Source organism: Lynx rufus, unplaced genomic scaffold, assembly GCF_022079265.1.
Source record: "Lynx rufus isolate CCGP_SWC_20201006 ecotype Redwood Valley unplaced genomic scaffold, mLynRuf1.p SCAF_13, whole genome shotgun sequence".
Taxonomy (NCBI): domain Eukaryota; kingdom Metazoa; phylum Chordata; class Mammalia; order Carnivora; family Felidae; genus Lynx; species Lynx rufus.
In genome coordinates this window covers 25,905,370-25,920,675 of record NW_025814827.1, presented here as the reverse complement: position 1 = coordinate 25,920,675, position 15,306 = coordinate 25,905,370, and the positions used below count along the sequence as shown (strand labels likewise).

At 34.6% G+C, this 15,306-nt stretch overlaps 2 protein-coding genes across 2 annotated transcripts in view; one reads left to right on the top strand and one right to left on the bottom strand.

Moving 5' to 3' along the window:
• Positions 1–15,306, bottom strand: part of FAM227B (family with sequence similarity 227 member B) — a 198,874-nt gene that overhangs the window by 58,501 nt on the left and 125,067 nt on the right. The window lies entirely within an intron of this gene.
• FGF7 (fibroblast growth factor 7) overlaps positions 9,340–15,306 on the top strand; it is a 64,384-nt gene continuing 58,417 nt past the window's right edge. The window contains exon 1 of the mRNA XM_047075136.1: positions 9,340–14,968. Within this exon, the coding sequence (XP_046931092.1) occupies positions 14,683–14,968 (286 nt within the window). The 5' untranslated portion in view covers positions 9,340–14,682. The remainder of the gene's footprint in view (positions 14,969–15,306) is intronic.

Genomic DNA, 15,306 nt, shown 5'->3' with positions numbered 1-15,306 from the left:
AACTCATTTAGGCAGGACCTTGAGAAGACCACCCTAGTTGCAGCAAAGGGTTACCTTGGGGTATGTTCAAGGAATATGAAAAAGAGCAAAGGAGATTAAGATGGAGTGGTTGTCCTAGTGTAAACAGATTTTTACTATGTGTCTGTCAGGAAATAATGTATTCAACACAAATCTTTGAGGATGATTGAAATAATTGGTGGGTAATTATGACTTCATTTAAATACTATAGTTGCTTAACAAATAATGTGAGTGATGTGGTTTTACCCTTTAAGTCATAAAGTTGCTAATGAGCCTAATTATTTCAAATTATCATAAATTTCATTTCCCCACTGTTTGTAGAGGAGAAAGGTAACATGATAGCCTATCAGAAGTTGAAAGCAATTACATCTCTTTTATTTATTTTCATCCAATAATTTAAAAATGTTTGCCAAGGGCTTCAAACTTTTTCGTAGCTGAGTATAGTCCTTTGTAATAGAAACAAGAACGAACCAACCCTACTGCTATGAAAATGATGGAGAAAAGAGAAGCCAAGGCATGCAGAATTACCTGTTAGTATAGAGGAATAAAGTGGAGTACTGTTAATGAAAAAATTCAAAATCTTGTAATAACGAAATGAGAGTGTAAAGAATTCACATTTTGGTGACGTCAGTGTTATGTACGATTTATATGAAATACATATGTTTCTTTCAAAATGTGAGTGGAGGAGTCAAATGTAGTGGGGAGAAAACTTTTGCAAGAGCTCATTCTGTTTTCCTCTTAGTGTAAATGTTAAACGGAGGGTGCTGTGGTTCACCCATATCATTTCCTCTTTGTTTGGAGCCATTGTGTTCTAATGGGAAAAATGCTAGCAGAGTCTTAGTGACGCAGTGTCAGTTCCCCACCCTTTCCCCCAAATCTTTCCATCAGAGCATTTACTATAAGTAAGACTTCTGTACTGAACAAAGAAAGTAGCATTTTATTCCATTATTAAAAAAAAATAAATTATAGGCTCTCAAACCTCTTCTATGGGTGGGTTCTCAATATTCACCACTAACAATATGCCTTAAAATAAGTCCATATTCCAAGATCAAATTTGCAAAATTTGGTTCTGTTTTTAATTAAACCAAACTCTTTCTAAGTGAGTGAGAAATTAATAGTTAAAATGAATGATTAGAATAAGAATTGTCTCTTCTAAGGCTGGTAATCCCAAATTCTTTGATCTAGCTACCATTAAGCTCCTACCCTGACTGCTGGGACTAACTGAATCCAAACTTAATCAAATCAATCATACCAAGTAAAGGAACACTACCAACAGTTTCATTTGTAAGACCACAGGACACTACTATAATTTATGGAAGGTTTGAATTAGTACCTTGGGAAGACCTGTTCTTTTTAATGACACTTCCTCAGGGAGAAAGACTGACTGCTACTACAACATGCTCTAAGAATCAATTTTACTTTTAAAATAATTTGTACCACTATATTACAGTGGAAAGTGCATGGGAAAGAACAAAATGGCAAACACAGCAGTGTTTTTCAAACATCAAAGGACATAAGAAATACCTGGGAATCTTTTTAAAATGCAGCTTTTGACTTTGTCAGGCCTAATATCACAGTTTTGGTGACAATACTAGCCTGTGGAACTGTCTTTTGAGTAATAAGGGGATAACTAACACAGACCTGCAGCGGTGCCTCTCTGACAGTGAGCCTGTGTCCTCAGCTGTAAAGTGGGCCATGAACACCACTGTCACAGGGTCACTGGAGGGGTAAGTGAAATTGCAAAGTGCCAGGCAAGATAGGAACATGGAATGAAGAGCAGAGAGCATGGTACATAACGCTGGTACTTGGTACATAGGCTTCGCTATCTTCTCACTCCCACAACGCTTTGTATGTGTCCTTTAGCTTGTGGGCTCTCAAAAATGAACCGCTAATGAGAAGATGGACTCATTTTCTATATTTAGTTTTCAAGATTTCACATTTGAAAGAATAGGTTTCCAAATATTAATTTGCTTTAAATGATTACCCATACAAACCCTACCTCCATAAACTTTACCTTAAAAAATAAAAAAGCCTGCCAAGTAAGACTAGATGAACAGCTCTTTCAAAATCATTGGATAAAAGTTTTAAATCGCCAGAGGTTGGGGCACCTGGGTGGCTCAATCATTTGAGCTTCTGACTCTTGATTTCCGCTCAGGTCATGATGCTGGGGTCTTGGGATCAAGCCCTGCATTGGGCTCTGCATTGAGTGTGGAGCCTGATTGGGATTCTCTCTCTCTCTCTCTCTGCCCCTCCCTGCACTTTCTCTCTTTCTCTCTCTGTCTGAAATAAATAAAATGAAAAAAAAAATCACCAGATGGTGGCATCATTATGGGTTATTACTTGAGAATTGTCTTCTATAATATGAAGTTATTCTCAGAGGGGTATGATTAGAATATAAACCAGATGTATTTTTCAAAACTTTATTGAAAAAAAAGTATAAATAAGTAGAAATTTAATATGAGGATGACCTAAGGAGTTTTCCAGAAACTTGAAGCATAAGTATGATAGAAAAAGCATGCATGTGTGAATGTATGAGCAAGAAAGAGAGAGGGGAAGAAAGAATAAAAAATGTGGAGGAGAAAAGTGAAGACAGAAATGGAAGGAGGATGAACAGGATAAGGAACAGTTTCAGAATTCCAAACAGTACAAAAAATTTCTAAATCTCTGTAAATATTTGGTCTCACCAACAAATAGCATAATTTAAATTTACCTGTAAACTAAGAAAGTTAAAAACAGGACAAGATTGTCTTTTAGGTCTAAAGGGAACAAATTAAGCACTAAGATAAGCACTTTTTGAAAAGAAAAAAGTCCCCCTTTAAACTTAAAATATGACATGTTCTGGGTGTAGCAAAATAATCCAGAAATTTTCTATTTTTCATCCCTTCTCTTGCTTTTCAAGGGGTAAAAACAATAACGCTTCTGAAGCTTTTGATTTTGCTTCTTGGTTTTACATTTGATTATATTAGAAATAAAGTATACTTATTACCACAATATGTCAACATCTTAAATGGAATAAAATGAAATGGAAGGCACGAAAAAGGCAGTCAAAGCAAGGGAGGAGTATGTTAAAAATAATTTCATTACCACTTATGAATTAGTCTTTAATTACCCCCTTAGTTGTACTAAGAACTAGAATTATTTCCTTTAATTTTATTTATTGAAGGGAAAAATAATAAAATGATTGTTATCTTTAAAAAAACATCCTATCTTAGAATACTTTTAAATATGGTAAAACTTCATTCATTTGGAGTCCCTTAATTCAAAATTTGTTACCATTCATATTGAATGTGGATTGAAATTTATCTTTTTGCCTTGGAAAAATTTTCCAAGATATTGCAAATTAATAAGATAAATCAGTTATCACGAGAAATTTAAAAATATTTAAGAGAAAAAGCAGTTTTCAAATATCTTTTAGTACTTTTCTTTTTTTAAAAAAATTTTTTTTAACCTTTTTTTTTTTTTTTTTTTTGAGACAGAGAGAGACAGAGCATGAATGGGGGAGGGGCAGAGAGAGAGGGAGACACAGAATCGGAAGCAGGCTCCAGGCTCTGAGCCATCAGCCCAGAGCCCGACGCGGGGCTCGAACCCACGGACCGCGAGATAGTGACCTGAACTGAAGTCGGACGCTTAATTGACTGAACCACCCAGGCGCCCCTATCTTTTAGTACTTTTCTATTCACATGTGCAGATAAGCTGATAAACACCATATTTTGGTATTGATTCAACTAAGCCAGGTAACAGTTTCATTTATTACAAACATATCACTTGGCATTTCTTTTAAAATACACTATAATTTTGGGTTTTCACTAATTCAGCACCTTTATAAATTCATGATATAATGTTTCTGACTTCCAAGTTACTTAGGCTAGGAAATCAAAATTATAATCATGCGTAGCCAAAAATTCTATTACAAAGAAATTAGTCTTGTTTTATTGTTCTTCTGGCACTATCAAATGAATGATACGGTTGTCCTTTTTTCTCCCCCAATTAACCTATTTTTCTTGGCATTTGGTGAAAGTTTAGTTTTTAATATATTCTTTTCATTGTGTAATCTGTATGCTCTGAACAACTCTAGTCCAACATTTCTCTATTAGCATATTTTTTCTAAGAAGGAAATATAGGATATAGAAGCAATTTTCTTTTAGGTAAAATAATGAGAGGTGCTAAATATTGATTTGTTTTAAAAATGCCAACATTATTTTATTTTATTTTATTTTATTTGTAAAGCTATGATTTACTGTGCGTTTATTATTCGCCAGGCACTGTGTTGAGCACTTTATAGTCATTTTACATTATCTCATTTAATCCATTAAACTACAAATAAGGTCAGTCCTACTTTAAAGATGGGAAAACTGAGTCTCTTAAAGGTTTAATACCTTGCTCAAAGTCCTATTGTTAGTCAGTGGTGGAAATTGGATTCAAGTCAGGTTTATTTGTTCCTCGAGTTCCACTGTGTTATCTTCCTTGAAGAAAGGATTATATCCACTGCTTCAGGAGCCATGTATTGGAGTAAATCAAGCAAAAAGAACTAGTTAAAGTGGGATGTGAAGATGACTTTGGCACTTGAGATGACGTAAGATACCTAGGAGACAAAATAGGGGCTCCTTGGTCACAATCAGTATGGCGTGAATGCCATATACTTCCTAGGACTGACAGAGAAGTAGGTTCTGAGAATGCTGGTAAAGGTAATAGACTTGCCTTGCTTAACCACTAATGTGTGGGTGTATAATATGAGAGAATATTATACCTTCTGCAGTCTGGGATGCTAATGTTGAATGATCATTGGAGGAAACTAGGTCAAGTTTTGTGATAAAGCAGAATATTGATTTAAGTCATGTTTTGCATGGCTTCGGTGCCTCTTTTGCATTTCAGTATATGAACGCAATTTATTTAACCAGTTCACTCTTCACAGATTCCAAACATTTAATATCTATATATTTTGTTCTCCAGCAAATTGTTGCTGTAACTAATTGTTTTTCTTGGAACTTCACCATCTGTGGAACCCCCAGTTAGATTCTTAAGTTTGGTATCACATCAGTCATGGTACATTGCATTGGAGAAAACCTAAGCCTACATATCTCATTTTTAGCATTCAAGGTCTTCTATGGCGTTCCTGGTCTTTCTGGTTAACAAGATATGAGCCAAGATCTGTTGTTGAACCTATTCCAGGTACTGTTTGTGCTTCCACACAGATCTATACCTGGACTGATGCTAAAATTGTTTGCTTCCATGCATCTAGACAGACTGCTAGAATTAATATAACTGAAAAATAGATAAGAATCAAGCTATTATCTCCATACTTCTCCCACTTGAGTCAGCCATTAAGTTACAGCTTTATCAGTCTTCATTGGTCGAGTGTTTGTTCCCTGTTGGCTGTAAATCATTCATAGATTTTAAAGCCTATGGTAGGAAAATTTGTAACTGTTTTCTTAATTGGGTGTACTTAATTTTCAAAAGCCATTAACAAAGCCAAGTTTAACATTAACAGCCTTTGAAAAAATTCCAGAGTGGGTACGTTGGAGATGGCCAGTAATGCTGTCCTGTGACGAAATTAGTGTCATCTCACCCTTTACCTCTTGGTGAGATATTAGTGTAATTAATGTGGTAACTTAGTTAAGTCTGTAGTAAATAATTTATTATTTATTTATTTATTTACTTATTTATTTATTTATTTATTTTTACTACTACTTAACTTTATTTATTTTTAAATTTATATCCAAATTAGTTAGCATATAGTGCAACAATGATTTAAGGAGTAGATTCCTTAGTGTCCCTTACCCATTTAGCCCATACCCCCTCTCACAACCCCTCCTGTAACCCTCAGTTTGTTCTCCATATTTATGAGTCTCTTTATGTTTTGTGCCCCTCCCTGTTTTTATATTATTTTTGTTTCCCTTCCCTTATGTTCATCTGTTTTGTCTCTTAAAGTCCTCATATGAGTGAAGTCATATGATTTTTGCCTTTCTCTGACTGACTAATTTCACTTAGTATAATACCCTCCAGTTCCATCCACATAGTTGCAAATGGCAAGATTTCATTCTTTTTGATTGCTGAGTAATACTCCATTGTATATATATATATATATATACCACATCTTCTTTATCCATTCATCCATCGATGGGCATTTGGGCTCTTTCCATACTTTGGCTATTGTTGATAGTACTGCTATAAACATGGGGGTGCATGTGTCCCTTTGAAACAGCACACCTGTATCCCTTGGGTAAATACTTAGTAGTGCAATGGCTGAGTCGGTTGTAGGGTAGTTCTATTTTTAGTTTTTTGAGGAACCTCCATACTGTTTTCCAGAGTGGCTATACCAGCTTGCATTCCCATAAAAATGCCAACGTTATTATTAAGAAACTTCTTCCTCCGTACCTTAACCTATATTTTGACAACTTTAAAACCCATTTATGGCTGAAATCAAACCATAAAACTGTTTTAGTCTTTTACAATAACATAACTCAAGTTTTGATTGCATGGGGCCTACAACAGTTTGAGTGTCAGAGACATTCTTAATTGGAAAAAAGAGGGAGGATGACCCTTAACATTTTCATCAAAATACAGACTTAATACTGCCTGCCATGAGAAAAGCTTTCCTTTTGCACCAGAGTTCCTTAAAAAGAGATTCTGTTTCTACTTCCACATTTTTGTGGTAATTGATTTATAAGATGCTTACCGGTTCTCATTTCAAGGGAGTAAGAGGTCCAGTTCCCTCTGATCCAGACTGAGTTTTGGGTTATAGCATTCCTCGTAGCTAAAATTTCTAACTGCCTCATTTTCCCATACACTACTCTCCCAGGTTTCTTTGGTTCCACAAAATGGAAACACTATCCTGTTGCAAATGTCAGATATCTGGGACTGAACGTTGACAGCTCCTTGTCTTTCACATAATCTATCATTGAGCTTTGTCTCCAACATTTATTTGCTCACTTCCTTCACTCTCTTCTCCACCATCCTAGTCTAAATTATATCATCACCTCCAACCTGAGTACAGCCATAGCCTCCTCCTAACTGGCCTCCTTACTTCAACTTTTGACATTCTCCAAATCATCCTCCATGTTTTCAGAATGATCACAGGACTCATTGATTATAACCCATTATATTTAGAACTGAACCCAAAATTCCTGTTGTTGGTATCAAAAGCCCACATACATTGGTTAGTCTCATATCACCCAACTTTCCCTTTGTTCACTGTGCTCCAGTTATACTGTCACCTTTCAATTTCTAGTATACACCAAGCTCATTTTCACCTCAGAACTTTTGTTTTCCCTGTTACCTTTGCCAGCTTAAATGTTACCTTGTCAGAAAAGCCTTTTGTGCCCAGATTTCAACAAGCCCTTTCTTCCCTTTTCATTTGTGTTATTTGCCACCATAGTAACCTATTTATTTCTTCCTCTAATATCATCAGAATTCTTTTTATGTACTTATTATCTGTCCCTTCCTCCATAATTTGAGTTTCATGAAGTCAGGGACTTTGCTTATCTTATTGAACAGTGTATCTCTATTATATTTGCATACTATGTAAATACATGGTAAGTGATGATTTGAATTTGCTGAGTTAACAGAATAAATAGGATCAAGGATTTTATTGTATCATTAAAAACTCAATACGGAAAATTTCAAAGGAAATATCTGATTATTGCTTACACGATTCTTGGGTCCCTCATGAAGACTGAAGATATAAGAAGGAAGAGAGACAAAGAGAGAGAGAAAATTTGTAAGGAGTATTTCTTCTCTATTAGTCCTTTCCCTACCAAGAAAACAAGTGGGGAGCAGGTATACCTCCCTTCACCCTAAATCAAGTGAGAGGGTCTAGTGTTTGAAGGCTATAGAGGACTACTGAGGATATTGGGAATAGTGGTTTTCATATTAGAAAAGAAGACTAGAAAAAACAATTACTTGGCTTAGTATATGAAGATGATAATTCATAAGAAGAAACAGTTTTGGAAGAAGTTGTGGTGGTAGAAATGATAACTTTTGGAAGTAATTAGATGAATAAGGATTGGACTAAGTATGATTAAGTTAATATTAAATACCATTGAGGGAAAAATTTGAGAAATATTTAAAGATGGCAAGAATGTTTAGCTTGAAGAGAAGCCTAAGGAGAAATATTAACCTCTTCTCTTAAGTATGAGTTATCTTGTTAGCCACCAGATTTATAAGAATCTGTAATTTAATGGATACCTGGCTTTTCACGGATGCATCTTTATACTAAAAATGTTTAACTCCATAACTTTCTTCTCCTTCTTTGCTATCATAACTATCTTTATTCTGCTTCCTTCTGCTACTTCTGAAAAGTTCATGTGGTGCTAAAAAGCCATGGTTTTAAAGCTAATGAATTAAAAAAAAAAACAATTTTGTTAGTAACCCAGTAACATTTATTAAAGATTTAAAAACATTTTTTGTTGCTAGTTTTCCCCCTTATTTTCCTGTTTTGCTATGTAGACAGAGAATATGGAACCAAAGAATGACGACTTAAAGCAAAGAATGTAATAACCCTAATTGCACAGGGTCCTTGTTGTCTTTCATGATATTCTCCTAGGGGTGAAGGAAAATTCTCTCCCTACCCATTACAAAGCTTTACAGCTTTTCAACTGTTAGAATGGCACTAGGCTGTTAAAATTAGGCACTAATATATAGCACTGAATCAAGGACACTGATTCTTTGCTAAAGTTAAGCATTAATTTAAGTGGAGTCAAGCCAATTAAGAGTGAATTATATAACTTCATTATATAGAAATTTCCAAATTAAAACAAAAAAGAACTCATAATAACTCTAGATATCTTTCTCTAGGTCTAAAGTTGCATAGTAATTTGGAAAATTAATAACACATTTTTGAGAACTTTAGCTTTAGATTAGCATTTCAGAGAACTTTTTATAAATATAGAATTAAATAAAACATACATTTTTATAGACTTAGAGACACAAAGAGTCAAGTTACATTTGTAAACTGAGATATTTATACAGCTGAGTCAGAGGCACACCACAATTTTGAACATATGACTCAGACTTTGTGCCCTTATGTACAATTAGTTTTAAAATGTTAGGGCATTATGCCAAGAGTAACCACAAAGTTTACAAAGCTGAGGATTTATAGGGACCCCAGGCTTGCTCAATTACTTCTGAGATTTTAGTCCTGAGTTTAAGCCACTATCTTTGACCAGGTCCATCAGATTTGGAGCAGACACACCTATACTCCAGCTTCCTATTGCACTTAGAATAAACCCAAACCCCTACTACCATGACTTTCAAAGTTCTTCATGATCTGGTCCCTGCCTACTTTTTGTTTCATTTATCTATCACTATTTTCCCCATTGCTCATACCTGAAGCCATTCCTGTTCAAGGAAATTTAAAATTTATCTCTTTAGACAGGCCTTTCCTACTTAAAGTACGAGCCTCTACCCATTTACCCCCATCTCCTTGAATATCTTCGTTGCATCCTAATGTCCACCTCCCATTTACTCACACGACAGATATACATGTTTATGTTTGTTCCCTCACTGGAATGCATACTCTGTAAGGTCAGAGATCACTTCCAGAATATTCACCATTGTATTTCAACATCTAGCACCAAGTAGCTATTTGATAAATATTTGTTTAGTGAGTGGGTCAAGGAAGTAAGTAATGTTGGTTGTACACAGCATGATCCAAAGTTGGGCCTAAATTAATGGAATGGAAAAAAAAATTATGGAATGGGACTGACAGGAGAAAAGATGAAGGTTTATCCACAGTGTGATGATAGCTGTAGAGGAATGCAATGGAAACAAATCTTGGACCATAATCTGAAATATGTGAGAAATAACATATAAATTTATGTTTATAAATCAACCTTGCATTAACCTTGAGAATGTTATCCCCCCCAAGTAAATAATAGAGGTAAAAAACTTAACCTCTATTGTTCCTGGGTTCCCCTCTTCTGCCTCAAGATGGTGTTGGATTCAAGGACAAGGCAAGGGATTCTGATTTTTGAGTCATTTGTCTACTCTAGTTACCTCTGGGTGTTCACTGACTCTGTTCACACAGTTCCTTCAAGTATGGGCTTCCTGCTGCTTCCAGATTTCTTTTTGAAACATGGGAAATCTTTATGAGGGGTACTTATGGCTCCATCTATTTAGACACATGAGGCAGTCCTTGCTCTCCTTACTTCCTGGAGCTTTGCTGCTTCTGCCGTGTGCTATGGTGTTTCTAGATATATAGGAGCTTGGTCCCCAAATAGACTTTTATCTCCCCAGTCTAAGGACTCTAACTTTCCCAGATTGCTTCCCAAAGGCACTCTGATGCTTCCCTTCCTTTCAAGGCACTCAGCAGAACCCTGTGAAGTGGATTCAGACTTTATCCAAGTCAGGAAGTGTATATGACTTTTTTCTCCCACATCTTTCCTTTCCATTTACAAAGTTTGGCTATCTTTCTGACAATATGGAGAATAGAAAAATAGGATAAATGAACATAATTTAATATTACATAAGCTTATTATGCTAGTAGGAGTTAAACAAATTTGGAGTTAAAACAAAATAGAGCAGGGAGAGTGGTTCTGTTCATGTCACTCTTCTTAACATACTATAGTGGTTTCCTATTGCTTTTAGGATGAAGATCAAACTCCCTGACATAGCCCAACAGGACCGTGGCTACCTCTGCAGCCTCTTCATGCACCACAGTCCTTCTCATTCTCTGTAATAAAACCATATTGGTGTTTGTAGCTTTTCTTTACAGTACTTGTCCATGATAGTCATTTCCTTTAATAAGATGAGAAACCCAAGGGATAACTATAATGAATGCCATTTTACCTGTCAGATTAGTAATATACTATACTATACTATACTATACTAATATACTATATTGATAATATACTATATTGAACAAGAATCATACTTCTGTACTGCTAGTGGAATTATAAAATTAGTAGAACTTCTGTGGAGGGTTAAGTTGGCAATATCTATCTAAATTTTATATATATGGACAAATTCTGGATATTGATGCTACAAATATATTTGCACAGTAAAAACATGACACATTTATAACTTTATTCATTGTAGCTTTTTTTTTTGTAATAGAAAATGACTGGAAAAAAATTAAATGTTTATCAATAGAAGGCTAGACAAATACATTGTGATATACCCATTAATGAAGTACTATGTAGCTGTAAAACAAAATGAGGAAATTTACTAAATACTAATGGGAAGACTTTCTATTTTTATTAAGTAAAAAATGCAACATGCAGCATATTGTCTATGGCATGCTACTTTTGTATAAAAGGGGAAAAGTAAAAAATATATATATGTATAAAATATACATATATATATATTCACACATATGTATTCAACTTGCCTGTATATGCGTAGAAAACTCTGACAAGATACACAAGAAACCAATAACAATGATTGTCTATACTTTTTGATAAAGAATGGGAGCTAAGAGGATGCGGAACAGGATAGGACATAAAAAAGGTAAAATAATGAAAATATTTAATGATTGATGTTCCCTTCTATTGATTACATTATACATACTTACGAATGTGGCATGGGTTTAAAATTATTGAAATGCAAAATTCATTAAACAAAAGCTATTTTCTATCATTTACCTCTTTGTGAAATAGGGATATAACAGAGGTTGCTTAAGCAAAACTAGATGGTGAGTAATCATACCTAAACAGCTGTTAATGTTTTCATGATATTTGTTGAAATAGATCCTCTGTATTCTTTTTACATATTCTATCCCCATATCAAACTAGGCAAGTATCAGGCACTGTTTCTTAAAAGACTTAAATACAGTTCCCTTGTTGAGATTAAGCCACTCATTAATACTACCGGGATTATATTTTCAAATCACAGAGTACAATAACATCTAATGAAGGTAAAGTGAAGAGATCACAATTTTATACTTTGTTTCCAATTTTACAGTTAACTCTATCTAGCAGATTTTAAGGAGGCCCTAGCACTCTTTATCAACAAACTGTCCATCTCTTTTATTTAAGTCTTGAGCATTGAATTAGCAAATTTTGACTTCTAATCTGTTGATTTCTTAGTTTAAAATATGTAGGGTCAGTGTGGCACAGATGGATTTAGTAGCTTCTGAAAATCCTTACATGTGAACTGACTGTTAAAAATTTTCACTTTAGAAGGAATATCCAAGTTCCAGGAGTTCTGACACTGCTCTTTATTGTTGCCTATGGAGGGATGGTTCAGAACACAGCAACATCATACTTTCTTTCCTTCTCTTCTTCCTCCATTTTGAGAAGTACATGATAGAATTTTTATCTAGCTTTTTCAACAGATGCAATTAGAGAAGGTTCCATGTTCCTCTGCTCTAATAAACTTACAAATTTCAATATCTGATGCCTAAAGAGTAACTTGGTATATTTAACCTATTCCATGCTCTGGATTTTGTTGCCCAAAAGCAAGGAGATCACATACACTATAATCTGAAAGGACTTAATTTTCTTTTCCTATTTGGTCTACATGCACCATCTGGTGGTAAAGTAGTGCATTTCAAGTGGTGTGTGTGTGTGTGTGTGTGTGTGTGTGTGTGTGTACGTGTGTTGGGAGTATGAACATGGGAAAGAGAATTTCAATATACATTCCTAAATACTGATTTAGATTAACAATGCAATCATTTTGTAGCAAATAACTAATAAAATACTGGGCCACTACTATATTTATAGGCCAGAACAGGAAATAAAGGGGAGGAAAACTCATCCTGAAAAGTAAAATAGCTTTCTCTTAACTTACATTAACTATAGCTCTTATAAGTCATCCCTAGAGTAACACTTATTTATTGTGCTAATGTTCTTACTGAGGCAAAAGTCAAACATTGATAACCATTGTAAAACCATTTTATTTATTTTTAATTTTTAAGAATTACAATTGTTGAAAGTATGCATCTTCTTCCTTATATTAGTAGTTAGTATAAGTCCAAGTCATAGAATTTTAAAACTACAGGGCACCACAGACTAATGCACTATTTTTACAAATGCAGTAATGTAGTAGCTGAGACTCAGAAATGCCAAGTGACTTGCCCAAGGTCATACTGGTAATTAGTGGCTCAGCTCAAATAAGAAACTAGATGTTCTAAGTTTCAGTCTAGGAATATAAAACCAAAAAATATACTCATATACAATGGTCAAATACCTCTGAATGAAAAGATATACCCTTGACTCAGCTACACAGTGCTTCAGAGCACTAAGATGTGAGTTAATAAACACATATTAGTTTTATTCTAAAATTCTGAGTACAAAGAAGTAATAGGAGAAATGCATGTATCATAAAGCTATGGAAAAGATTTTCTAACTAGCAAAGATCCCTTTTATATATATGTTCAAAGGAATATTTTTCAATTTATATACAACTGCTACATTGTAAAGATGGTGTAAAAAATTCCTTTTCCCCTTTTAACTGTTTCAGAATCGGAGATCTGTTTCTACAGAGTAGGTACCCACTGATAGATTTAGTCATAAACTATGTTCATAGCTCCCTCTCATGACCATTGAATGAATACTATATAAGCCTCTTTTATTCTTGCTGTTGTATTCAACTAACAGCTCACTGGTTAAGTTTTAATTGCTTCCAATGAGGTCAGCAAAGGTATTTATCGAAAAGCCCTGAATAAAAAGGCTCCACACACACACACACAAGCATACACGCTCTCACACAGAGAGAAAATCCTCTTGCCTGTTGATTTATGGAAACAATTATGATTCTGCTGGAGAATTTCTCAGCTAAGAAATAGTTTGTAGCTACAGTAGAGAGGCTCAAGTTGCACAAGGCAGACAACAGACATGGAATTCTTGTGCATCCAGCTGTTATCAACAGAACAAGTAAGTTACTGCTATTTGTTTTTAAAAATAATGCAGAGTGGATTTCTAGTAGTTTACTTCTTTCTCTTGTTTTAGTGCTGAGGGGAAAAGTAAAGTTACCAGATTTTTGAGCCTTGTAATTATCTATAGTAATTACGCTGTAGAACTTTACATAAAGTTCTCCAGACAATACTGGCATTTAACTTGAGAAATGTGGGTAGTTCAAGAGAAAATAATTGATTAACCACAAACATAAAAGCATACAATAAACAAATCTAGGGAAAGCATTTATACTTTGTTAGTAGTAATTTTAGGACTTAATTTAAATCAATAGCTCTAATTGCAGGATGTTTCTTACCAAACAGCAATCAGAATAAATGGTACAATCATATTCTGATTTGTCTCTAGTAATGTATAACTTTTCTAAATCTACATATAGAGAGATAAAGATGTTGACATCCTCTGTGAAAGTTGTTTTAAATGTGCCTTCACAGTACCAACTACACTGCATGTTATAATACTATTTACCCACTAACATTTATACATACAATGTTTCATCTTCCCCTGCCTCCCCTCCCTATTCCTAATGTCTCATGGCAAACAGAAGTCCAGTAGTAAACAGTGTCGCAGCAACTGAACTTAGTGCAACCTGTTTTTATAAGGAAATACCAACTGAGAGTTATTTAAGGAGGAATCCTGTATTGTTATCAGGAACTAAAAGGATAAGGATAACAATTTGGAAAAAAACAACTACTCTTTCTTAAATCAATCTACAATTCACAGATAGGAAGAGGTCAATGACCTAGGAGCAACAATCAACTCAAGATTTAATTTTCATTATGTTATTCATGAACACCCGGAGCACTACACTATAATGCGCAAATGGATACTGACATGGATCCTGCCAACTTTGCTCTACAGATCATGCTTTCACATTATCTGTCTAGTGGGCACTATATCTTTAGCTTGCAATGACATGACTCCAGAGCAAATGGCTACAAATGTGAACTGTTCCAGCCCTGAGCGACATACAAGAAGTTATGATTACATGGAAGGAGGGGATATAAGAGTGAGAAGACTCTTCTGTCGAACACAGTGGTATCTGAGGATTGATAAACGAGGCAAAGTCAAAGGGACCCAAGAGATGAAGAACAACTACAGTAAGTAATGTCTTTTATTTATAGCACGGCTTATGAACCTTAATCTGTGAAAGAACCATTTTTCAAGTGACATGCTTTCTTACTTTTCTTTTTCGATTTTTTGAAAAAAAAAAAAACCCTATCATCTTCTAATTTCTCTAAATTGGGATCGTTGAACTATTTTTCCAATAACATCTTCTGGGAACAGGTCAAATCTACTAATATTATGGTTGGAGCTGATAACCCAAGCCAATTTGAAAATATAATCCCTATGTCCTACGGTCAAAATGCCTGTAAGTTACGCAAAATATAAATGATATTATTCACACTGAGATGGAAATCACTGTCCTCAAGCAAAA